General features: G+C 37.2%; 3 protein-coding genes across 3 annotated transcripts; 2 read left to right on the forward strand and 1 right to left on the reverse strand.

The window, feature by feature from the left end:
* Positions 1 to 649: 649 nt before the first annotated feature.
* On the reverse strand, positions 650 to 4,857 carry LOC107949524 (chaperone protein dnaJ 10). Its single transcript, XM_016884191.2, has 10 exons — positions 4,573 to 4,857; positions 4,011 to 4,070; positions 3,809 to 3,891; positions 3,317 to 3,470; positions 2,637 to 2,766; positions 2,093 to 2,251; positions 1,799 to 1,977; positions 1,530 to 1,610; positions 1,223 to 1,372; positions 650 to 856 (listed from the first exon to the last, which is right to left on the reverse strand). The coding sequence occupies exons 1-10, from the start codon at positions 4,657 to 4,659 to the stop codon at positions 776 to 778; spliced, it is 1,164 nt and encodes a 387-aa protein (XP_016739680.1). The 5' UTR covers positions 4,660 to 4,857; the 3' UTR covers positions 650 to 775.
* A 143-nt stretch (positions 4,858 to 5,000) lies between these two features.
* On the forward strand, positions 5,001 to 6,076 carry LOC107949525 (urease accessory protein F). Its single transcript, XM_016884193.2, has one exon. It carries the CDS (start codon positions 5,137 to 5,139, stop codon positions 5,986 to 5,988), a length of 852 nt encoding a protein of 283 aa, XP_016739682.1. The 5' UTR covers positions 5,001 to 5,136; the 3' UTR covers positions 5,989 to 6,076.
* A 1,453-nt stretch (positions 6,077 to 7,529) lies between these two features.
* Positions 7,530 to 10,963, forward strand: LOC107949849 (PHD finger protein MALE MEIOCYTE DEATH 1). Its single transcript, XM_016884625.2, has 3 exons — positions 7,530 to 7,969; positions 8,521 to 8,764; positions 8,847 to 10,963. The coding sequence occupies exons 1-3, from the start codon at positions 7,678 to 7,680 to the stop codon at positions 10,408 to 10,410; spliced, it is 2,100 nt and encodes a 699-aa protein (XP_016740114.1). The 5' UTR covers positions 7,530 to 7,677; the 3' UTR covers positions 10,411 to 10,963.
* Positions 10,964 to 11,313: the final 350 nt, after the last annotated feature.

The following is an 11,313-nucleotide window of genomic DNA, read 5'->3' on the forward strand; positions in this document are numbered from 1 at the left end:
AAGTTTTTTAGTTAAAATTTTAAATTTTACAATAACCTATATCCATCCTCTTGTAGATCAGATTTCAAATAAATTTTTAAAAAAAGAACAAAAAAAGATGTGCATGTTTATTATTATTATTATTATTATTATTATTATTATTATTATTATTAAAATACGACTTTAGTGTGTTAAGATTTTATTAGAATTATATTAAGATAATTATAGTTGATTTTATTAAGGATTTTTAAGAATTTTTATTATAATAATAAGTTAGTATTATTAAATAAAAATAAAAAGTTAAATGTAAATATAAGGTATGTGTCTTATTATATTAAATATATATGATTAAATACTAAAGTATTATTATTCAAATAATTACTGTTTTTTTTCTTAATTTTTAAATCGAAAATAATAACTGTGATAATTTGTGATGGTAAAATCCAAAACTGAAATCATTCTTTCTGGTGGGATAATCATGTAGTGATTTAGTCTGCCATCTGGTTTTTTTATTTAACCAAAACTGCCATCCTAAAATCGTTATCATGATTGCATTCAGATGACAGGCATCATTAGTAGTTTTAGAAAAAGAAAAATGTAGTGAAGTTGTCCGCTAAGTGTATTGATCCTTTGGATCATGAAAATAAACCAAAAAGTTTGACAGTCATCAGTCATCAACAAGGGTTTTATTAGTATTGCAACAAAATGAGTCTGGTTACTAAGACATCTTTTTTGGGGTAAGCAAATGGTAGTGCCTGCCAATGTCCAATAATGCTAATTTACATCTCTCATGCAATCATTTGCTTTTGAACACAATTTCATCATCATCCACATCAAAGGCTGGGTTGCAGAGGCATCTGAACAGTCTCCCAATGCCCTATCACAACAATTCACAACAACTCATAAATATCATACTGCATTTGATAACACACAAAAAATTTTGATCTTCAATTTCGGAGTAATCAGTAAAGTGAACAATTCTGAGCTCCAAACAATCAATGACAGTAATGTTTCAATAGCATTTGATAGATTTTTGTTTGTCAGTTCTAGGATACTCACCCCTTAAGAACCATGCCAATAGCAGCAGCTCATATGCTATATTCATGCATGCATATATATGTGTGCGCGCGTGTGTGTGTGTCTGTGTATTATATCGTGTGCTATTATCATGCATCTGCGTCACATTTTGACAAAATCTCATATGCGTTTTACGTATGTTAGGCCTGAAGGATTTCTAACATGCCTGAGTGAGAAAAGGAGTTCGATACGAAAGTGCTCCTGGCGACTCCTCTTCACTGCTGCTGTCAGAACTGCTTCCATCATCATCATCATCATCATCCATTTCAGCAACATTTTTCCTCCTTGATGTTCCACCGTTTCGAGCTTCTTGTTCCTGGTTAAATAATGTTCCAAAGCGTAAATCCCTTTTGATTTCTTCCAAATGATTACACGTGATAGAATATACGAAGACTTTCCTGTTATGCATTCTTAGTATGTAAAGCTAAAGAATGCAGCAAATTACAAGGTAGCCAATTCAATGAATTTTGTACCTGAAATGTCTTCCCAAGAATTTTTAGAGCCAGAGCTCTAGCTTTGAGTTCCTCCTTCTTGACATTATTTTCCCGCAGCACCTGCAAAACCAATCATCATTCGTCAGAATGATAAGAAAATCCGTAAATTTTAAAACTACTATTGAAACAAGAATCATTTCCTAGCCTATAATTTCAATAGACAAACTACAGGTAGCAAAGATATCCAGCTATATGAATTACTATAATATAAACCAAGTATCAAAGTCACTAAGAACACAGAAACTCACCATTTGGCACACATGTACGAGAGTTACTTCAATATCCACAACATTCAATTTCCATAAAGAGCTCATCAGAGTTTCTTTATTTAAGCGTAAATGTGCTTCAACATCATTTTCAGCGCCACTACCACCCATTTTAAATTGCTTGCGCATATCTTCTTGAAGTTGCAGTAACTGAAAAGCACCTGGAGTTATATTTCTAACTGTATCAGTGGCAGATAGAACTTCCTGAAACTACTGCTTTTGAAGAGTTGGAGGAGGAAACTCGGAAAGGGTGCTTATAGATTTACTGTAACTTGCCTTTTGCTGCAGTGATCTGTGACTTCCAGAAATGTCCCTTGTGCCGGACCCATTCAGCCAAAAATGGTACACCAAGATAAATTGCCTTCTTTCCAAGCTCTTGGGATGCCTGTCTCGAGTATATGTAGCCAATGGTGTGTAATATATCAACCCCAAAAGCTGCAAATTCAAGCCAGTAGGGGTTACTAGCATCAAAGTTTACTGCAGAGAAGTACCAAAAGGCTAGTGCAAGAATCTGCTGGTTTTAAATTCATTGAACCATACTGCCAGAGGATCATGACTTACAGCCTACACTTATTGCTACCTCTGTAAACGATGCTAAGAGCAGAGTATAATTTCATCCACTGCCATTTAAAGATGCATATTTTGCAAAATTCTTATCATAGAAAGATAACAGTATTTAAGATTCTGCAGGACAGACCCAAATAAGTAGTTTAACAGCTAATTGGCACAGAAAAAGCCTCTAATTAACAGAACATGTCTATACGAGTGGAAAAGGAAAACGAAAAAAAAACCCTAGAAATGCTTAGATAACTCAATTTACCAGTATCAGACAGCCGTCTGGCTTCAGATTCTGCATGCTGCATGAATCCATCTTTATCACCTCGGACATATTGATTAAGAAAATCTCCTAATGATTTTGCTAACTTTTCTTCTCTTTCTTTCTGAACAGCCTGCATGCAAGGTCGCACAAAAAAAACTGCTCTTATAAATTATAGAAAATTTGCTTTAAGAACTAAAAAGAACCTGCTCATCTATAACACTGAGGAGTTTAATCAGTTTTGGCCATGTCAACCACCAAGCATGATTCACAAAATCTCAGTTCAGATGTATGGAAGCAGTTGAGTCATTACAATTTTTCTCTTTGTGGCATGAAACTTATGTTTTCAGAATCTTAAAGTAGCCCTCTCTGTAAATATTTCTGATTGTTAAGTTGAAGTTTAAGAAACCAAAGTTTGTCCCAATGGAATTCTCTATAATATTTCATCCAACCTTTTCCTTGTAAGAATATCAGGTAAGTCCCTAACTTAGAAAAAAGGCCATTATTTAATAGCTGAGTACTACCATTATTACAGACTAGGGCTGCCACTATTTGACACGAAGGATGAAAATTCATGTTGCAGTTGCCACACATTCATCTGATTTGATGTATGATAAGAATTGACCTTTCACTTCTACAGAATGAAAAGTTCAGGCATTAGTTTAACATGGGAGCACACTTGCCTTTAACTTATCGTTCAGTTTTTCAGGATTGTCTGTTTCATTGGCTAGTTCTGAAGAAGCCATTGATGCAACAGCAGCATGTCCTATGTAGTCCTCAAATAATTCACTTCCAAAGAGAAGAGCAAAGACTGCTGTTGGATCAAGCATGGTGTCCCTGAGAACCAAAATGGTGTCCTGAGATAATTAGGAGACTTGGACTTTCTTTAGAAAGAATAGAATTTGTTTGGATGCTCAACAAAATATTGCAAAACTGAAAATAGTTACATGGTTAAAATAGTAAACTTAGTCATAGATTAAGCATTTTCTGGTGTCCAGGATTCAATTGGTTGACTGATCTTATTAGTACATAACACTGGCTTTCTAAGAAAAGAATACAAAATAAAGCTATCTAAGAGCTTTGTAATTAAGCATCTGGAGCTTAAAACCAACTATCAATTTGCATACCATGTCATCCTAAACGTGTATGATCAACACTGAATGTGAATGTCGTACCTAGTTATGCTGTATTTTCCATTTCTGTCATAAGCATCTCTTTGAACAGGATCACTCAGAATTTGATAAGCTTCACCTAGTACCTGGAAAAATGAAGATTGTCAATGCATTAATTATCCCTTTCATTAACTAGCTGGACATGTAGGATAAAATAACTTCTGTGGAAAAGAAACCAAATGAGCAATAAAATTAGTATACATACCTGAAATCTCTCAGCAGCATGAGGGTCATTGGGATTTTTGTCCGGATGAACTTGCCTTGCCTGTACCGAGCATAGCATCTATCTATAAAATTCTTGACTACTATATAGTTAATGAAAAGTTTGTGTTTATATTAAGAAGGCATGAAGCAGTTTACTTAAACCTCTCTGGTCCAGTCATCATCTAACAATCAAAATTTCATTCACCTTTCAACATTCAATCCTCCCTTAACAATCTCTACCTCTCCCATATGGCACATGTTCTATTAGTCCATCAAAATCTAGCTTCAAAATATATTGAAAAGACGAAAGGAAAATGAAGAAAGGAGAAAAAGAGAACAGAATATGCATGATCATCAAAGAGGATCAAGATTCCATAAATACATAAGAAAGCACAACAGTAGATAATTAAGTATAAACAAATGACATTTCCTATTTGATCATGCCATAGAAACTAAAGCTTATTCTGGTGAGAATTGAGAAATACAAGAGAAATAAATTATTCAACCATTAAAAATATAAACCAATTACCAACAAAAGAAAAAAAAATCTCAAAAGTCCAAACCTTAAGGTAATAAGCTTTTCTAATCTCTTCTTCGGAAGCTGATGGACTAACACCTAGAACATCATAGTACTCAGTTTCCTTCACCATTTTTCTTGATCTTAGTCTCAATGGTGAGTACAACGCCCCCAGCTTCTTGGAGGACAGAGTTGCAAAGCTTGGGATATAACTGTTAAAGAGAAGAGGAAAAAGAATAAGAAAGAAGAAAGGAAAAAGGGGGTGGGAATGTGAATGAAATAGGTGGGCAAAGTTCTTGATGGCCACGAGCTTATCTTGCCTTTCCAGTTCTTCACAGTAATAAACAAATACTAAAAACTGCTTTTAGCGGGAGCAACGCAGTATTTTGACTGTCAGTGTAGTGATGCTTATCATATGAAAAATGCTTACTGGATTGCTTTTTAAGTAATCAGAGCTGTTAGTGGGCTCGGGTTTGATCTTTGCTGGACCATCCCAAACCAAAAATAATGACATGTGATGCCTATCTTGCGGAAAGGCACGGGCCTTGTTTACTCATTTGGGTCAATGAAGAGCATTGCAGAGAAAAAATAAACTAAATTACCAAATGACATGCCATTGCCAGCCTCACCAATCTTCACCATACATGCCCTTTTCTCCAAAAAAAAAAAAAAAAAGAAATCCCAGAAGATTGATTCCCTGGAAGGGGGATTATTGGTGTGTTTTGTAATGGAGCAAGATTTGGTTGAAACAGAGAAAAGAAGGAAGAGAGAAATAAATATAGACCCTAGTTTAAAGTGGAGCCAATGGCAACTCCTGGATTCGATTCTTCCTACAGGTGGGTTTGCTCATTCCTTTGGTCTTGAGGCAGCAATTCAGGCACGTTTAGTCTCAGGCCCTGATGATCTCCAAACTTTTGTCATTCATTTGTTAGAGAATACTGGGAGTTTACTCCTCCCTTTTGTTTACTCCGCAACTATGAACCCTACTTTAGACAACTGGCAGAAACTTGACAGAATCTTGGATGCAACTTTAAGCAATGAAGTGGGTCGAAAGGCATCAGTTTCACAAGGGTCTTCTCTCATGCGAGTGGCTGCCTCTGTTTTCACGGAACTTCCATCACTTAAATCTATGAGAGATGTTTGTATTGGTTCTGGCGTTGTGTCGTTCCACCATGCTCCTGTCTTTGGGATGATCTGTGGACTTCTAGGGATGGACAGTGGAACCAGTCAAAGAGCTTATATTTTTATGACTATGAGAGATGTGATTTCAGCTGCTACAAGGTTGAATTTAGTTGGACCTTTGGGTGCTGCGGTATTGCAGCATCGGGTTGCTTATGTTGCTGAATCTATGGTCAAGAAATGGATGGACCGTTCGGTTGAGGATGCTTGCCAAACGGCTCCTCTACTTGATACCATTCAAGGTTGCCATACCTACTTGTTTTCTAGGTTGTTCTGTTCTTAACCTTGTACTTTTGGGTGTAAACTTTTGAATTTCTCCATGAAATTGAGTGTTATTTTGATACAGGAAAATGGTTACAGCATATTGTTAATTGAATCCCTGGAATTTTTGTGGCCAGTGTACAATTCTGTGAAAAAAAAAGATGAGTCAACTCTACATAAGAAACAGAACATCACAAATAATTTGCCTGATATTGACCCTGAATGAAACTAATGCTTACACATCAGTCCACCATTGTCAATGTTGAAAGTTATTAGGATCTTCTTAATTCTTTTCCATTAGAACTGATGGAGAAATAAAAATTGTACAGATTATCCCCCATAATCCATACCCATTAGCTGTAGGTTGTGGGAGGCCCCAAAGAAAGGTAATTATACTTCCTTACATAAAAGTCAAAGAAAGATGGCCCATCATCATGGCTCGAAGTGAATATAAAACATCATCGGAACCTGCTTTTAGCATCAAAATTGTAGCCCTTTAGGCGCTTGAGAATTGAATAACACACTGTATCAGCTTGCTTTCTGCCTCACTTGCATGGGATATATCTTTCTATTGGAGTGGTGCATGATGACTAGTTTGATACATCAAACTTCTACTGCCTTTCCACAAATAAATAAAATAAATCAGCAGTTTGGTACTAAATGCATGCTCATTGAGTGATAAAATACCCCTACAAAACAGGAATCAACCTTCATAATGGTCTTCTTGCAACAAGTTAGATGATGATTTGTCATTCTCAAAGCACTTATTATAGCCACGCAAGCTCAACTCTGTCTCTGCTATATCAGCAGCAATATATACAACTAATATTTGCCTAAACTGTCTTGGATGCATGGAGAATACATGCAGCATAGAGCTCTCACATGGATTTGCAAACATTTGGGAGCAAAATGGGTTAAGAACAATGCAATAACTTGCACAAGTGGATGCACATTCGGTTCTAGAGTTATATCTTCAAATTTCCGAAACAGCTGCCCCCCAATACCCCCTATCTCATCTGATACAATCATTAGAACACCATTATTCGTCTTAAACTTTGCCGTCCTGTTTCACTTATGTTGATCTTCATCCTGATAATAATATTTGACAATTCCATGGTACGCAAGCACAACCTGCAGTGTTGTGGGAGATGCAAGTTGTTTGTCCGCATTGAGCAGCCCTATATGGAATGGAATATGGATTTACAATTAGATTGATTCTAAAGCAAAAGAAAACAATTAAAGCTTACTTCAGGCAGGTATAGCGGGTTCCTTTGGTGGGGTACCAAGAAGTTCCATCACCAGGGAGAGCAATACTAAAAAAGCGTTGCCATACACACACACACAGACACATATATATATATATATATAATCTTTAATATAAATAATTAAAATATATATTTTATTTTTAAAGGCAAAATATTTGGGGGAAAAGGGTTTTCTTTATTGGGTTCTGAGTTGTTAGATAGACCTTGAACAGTATAGTCCAATTTACAAGACAAATGGGCTTCTTTTGTTTTCATTTCTCAACGAAGTCGACTCAAAATTTGAGCGGGGAAAGTCCCGAGTCTTAACGAACTGACTGCAAACTTCAGTCAGTTACTGGCAAACCCCATAAAAGTACAAGTAGAAGATTTCTTCAGCTTTCTCATACTCTACAGAAGGAGGAGGAGGAGAAACGAAAGACCCCCCAAAGGCATTGCTTCATTCAACAATGTCGATCCCAATCCTAGAGACGTGCAGGAAAAGAAAGAGAAGGCCAAAGTTATTTGGGTTACATTCATTTGCAGAACCTGGTTGCCCAATAAACCCCATCGGTCCTTTCCGGGATAACATCCGTATTTTCCTTAAACAATGTGCTGAGCCCGAAGAGTACTGTGTCAAAGGAATGCCCCTTTGGTGCACCCTTCTTGTTCGTGACAAGAGCTGCGTCGTCCCTCTTTACACCATTGAAGAAGGTGTTAACCACTCTTTAAACCCTTTCTGTGATCACTGCAGGTGTACAGGTTTGCCCCTTTCTTTCAGGTTTTTAACGTTTCTTCCCTAAATGGGGTTTTCTTGTTTCTTTATATGATTCAGGTTTTTGGGTTTTTACTTATTGAATTTTCGATTTCTTGTTTATCTTTCAGTTGGATAGTTTGCAATTTTGTTTATCTAAAGATAGCTTGAAACTTGTAGTAAACAAGAAGTTTTAACCAAGAATGGAACTGCTAGATAAAATAGAAAAAGACTAGCTTTTCTAAAATCTTTTCCATGACAGCAAAAGGTGAGTTTTATAACTTGTTATTTGCTTTTGATAGATCAATGCATGAAAAGATAAATCTCTTGATTCCTCACCTTTTCTGATTATTCAAGTGTAGTTAGCATGAGAAACCAACTTTATGCCAATCAACCCCACCAGCGTTTCGATTTTGCTTTTGGAATTTCCTAGTGTCTGCAAAATTTTCCCGTCATCTGTGTCTCTAATTTGATTAAATTATTCTTAGTTTGAGGCCAATGCCGTGCTCTTCTAGTAAGGAACTGATATTTATTGTTCCTGCTGTTCGTTTTCTTTAAGGTTGGGGCAACCATTTAGTTTCCAAGAGGAAGTATCATGTGGTAATACCAAATGATCGAGACTGGAATAAGCCTTTAGAGGATAATGTATTAAACATCCATTCCCATCTCTTACATGGGTTGATTCACTGTAATGGATTTGGTCATCTACTCTGCATCAACGGAATTGAAGGTGGTTCTAAGTATCTCTATGGCAGAGAAATCATGGATCTCTGGGATCGTATTTGTGAAATTCTTAAAGCTCGGTAAAACTTCAAAAGTGTTAGCTTCAAATTAGCCTAGTAAACATTTAAGAATGCTACTTCATGACCATTTCATGCTTTTCAGGAAAATCTCGGTGGAGGATGCATCGAAGAAGCACGGTATGGATCTACGTTTGCTTCATGGAGTCGCATATGGACATACATGGTTTGGTCGTTGGGGTTACAAGTTCTGCCGTGGAAGCTATGGTGTTTCAGAGGAAAATTATGATAGAGCAATTGAAATAGTCAGCTTCCAGAAACTTGACAAAATCATTCAAGACTTCAGTGACAGGGAGCAAAGCAGACAAATCAAGTGCATGGTTCAGCATTATAGAGATCTTAGTGAGAGCCAGTTGGTCACAATCCGAGATCTTTTCAAGTTTATGCTCACTATCAAATCTCGTAGCGCATTGCAGAAGAAATTAGTAGCAGCTACTGCTGCTCCTTCAGCTTCTGTACAGAAAAATTCCATCAGAATATCGTTCCATAAGAAGGACAATTCGAAGGAAAAATATTTGAGATGCAAGAGGTTTACTAGTGTCATAGCTCATATGGATAGCCGATGGCCTGCAAAAAGGCTAGAATTTGCAGCAGAGGTGATTGTAGATGCTTTGAAGCAACATAAATCTGAGGTCGGTCATGGTGGGATGACAAGGCAGGATCTAAGAGATGCAGCTCGGATGCATATCGGTGATACGGGTTTGCTGGATTACGTATTGAAATCAATGAACAATGTAATCGTTGGATGTCACATTGTGCGTCGTGGAATTAACTCAGCTCGGGTTTTAGAATACACAATTGATGACGTAGATCCAGTTAAGGACCTTAAGTTGTTAGAAGCAACAGAGGAAATACATCAAAAACCTCTACCAGATCTTTTGCCTGCTCCTGCTCCTGTCCCTGGAACTGATGTTTATAATGATGTGGTGTATTTGTATAATAACACACTACTGAACTATCCAGAATCAGAATTGCTGGAACTTGCCACCCAGGCAGTTCTAGATAGCAAACACTTCGTGAAGGATCGGCCATTTAGAGATGAAGATGACCAGTTGTTGAGATTCTTTTGCCAAGTCATGCCTGGTTTGTTTGATGCAGAGAACATGGCAACTGAGACATCACCTGCTGGTGAACTTGTCATGGTTCCATTACATGCCACAGTTTTTGACCTAAAACAAGCTGCTGAAAAAGCATTGAGGGATACTTATTGTATTATGGATAAGTTTGTGGTGACAGAGGTTGACAACCTAGGTGAAATGGAAGATAGGGATGTACTGTTTGGAGCACTTGAGTCAGGTGCAGAAATTCTGGTCAGAGGGAGTGGAATAGATTTGGACAGTAATCTGAAGCATGAAGGCGGTGCGGACAATTGGATTGTCAGATGTGAATGTGGGGCTCGAGATGATGATGGGGAGAGGATGATTGCATGTGACATTTGTGAGGTGTGGCAGCACACACGCTGCTGTGGCATAGAGGACTCTGAGGCTGTGCCACCATTGTTTGTGTGCCCAGGGTGCTGCACTTCTTTTGGACCACCTATGACCAACTCTCCCCTAGAATTTCAGTGTTCTGATGATCTGCTATTGGACTCGGCCACTATGTATGGGATGGACTACGAGTATGACAACTGCATTGGGCTGCTACAATGATCATGGAGTGTTAGCCAAGGACTAAATGATCTTTCTCAGCAGCTTGTTGTGAGTGATCACCATAACATGGTGATTCATCAGGGTGGCATCTTATGAAGTTTCACCTTGTCATACACTAGCATAGATAGGAATAGCGCAGAGTTGAACAGTTTTGATTGATTCATCATCGTCAAAGATACTAATCTGCTTGTTGGTTACACTAGACAGGGCGTTCAAATGCTTTTCAACAACTGAAACAAGAATAAACCGGCAGAAGTCTTGGGCAACAGCTTGTTGTACCATCTCATGAGCCATGGGAAACTGCTACTATTCATTTGCCCTTTCGGTTGGGCGGTAGAGATAAGTAAAACTCATGTAACGAATTCAATTCTTTTGACTTCTGAAGATTCTTTATAGCAAATTGTATTGTGCAAGCCTCCACCTTTTTGCCCTTCATTCTTTGTTTCTATCTGGCTATAGATATTGGTCTCTTATGGCCATATCATCCATAAACATTATTATATCCAAAAGATCGTTCAACACAAGGATCAATCCCTATCAAAATAAAGAGTCAACTTCTATGCCGAACAGCTCCCCTGCAGGTACAGGTTCAGTCTTTTTAATATAAGCGAAAAGCATTTACATAGGCTTTTTCTGCAAATCATTGAGTTGTGCAGATGAATCAATCATTTTCATAATAAACAGTTTCTCCATTTATGAATGCTTCTTCAGTTTTATTCATACCTTCTTCTCGAAACAAAATAATGGAACTGCACACGATGTTTTGTGGAAACAGATATATATAAAAGTTTTTATTAATCAGAATACTAAAAATACAACAATATTAAACTATTAAAACAAGTTTCATTCAAGTTAACAGGGTTTGACTTCTTTCCATCTGAATATTTTTAACTTACATTATTT

Source organism: Gossypium hirsutum, chromosome D03 (genome assembly GCF_007990345.1).
Source record: "Gossypium hirsutum isolate 1008001.06 chromosome D03, Gossypium_hirsutum_v2.1, whole genome shotgun sequence".
NCBI classification, from domain to species: Eukaryota; Viridiplantae; Streptophyta; class Magnoliopsida; order Malvales; family Malvaceae; genus Gossypium; species Gossypium hirsutum.

What these genes read in the sequence shown, in the direction of transcription:
- LOC107949524 (XM_016884191.2), bottom strand. Translation starts at nt 4,659, where the DNA reads ATGGTGAAGGAAACTGAGTACTATGATGTTCTAGGTGTTAGTCCATCA. An exon ending in GGAAAATACAGCATAACTAG is followed by an intron (nt 3,471 to 3,808) that starts GTACGACATTCA and finishes TTTGGTTCTCAG; the next exon opens with GGACACCATGCTTGATCCAA. An exon ending in CAGACGGCTGTCTGATACTG is followed by an intron (nt 2,252 to 2,636) that starts GTAAATTGAGTT and finishes TTGAATTTGCAG; the next exon opens with CTTTTGGGGTTGATATATTA.
- LOC107949525 (XM_016884193.2), top strand. Translation starts at nt 5,137, where the DNA reads ATGCCATTGCCAGCCTCACCAATCTTCACCATACATGCCCTTTTCTCC.
- LOC107949849 (XM_016884625.2), top strand. Translation starts at nt 7,678, where the DNA reads ATGTCGATCCCAATCCTAGAGACGTGCAGGAAAAGAAAGAGAAGGCCA. An exon ending in TGATCACTGCAGGTGTACAG is followed by an intron (nt 7,970 to 8,520) that starts GTTTGCCCCTTT and finishes GTTTTCTTTAAG; the next exon opens with GTTGGGGCAACCATTTAGTT. An exon ending in TGTGAAATTCTTAAAGCTCG is followed by an intron (nt 8,765 to 8,846) that starts GTAAAACTTCAA and finishes CATGCTTTTCAG; the next exon opens with GAAAATCTCGGTGGAGGATG.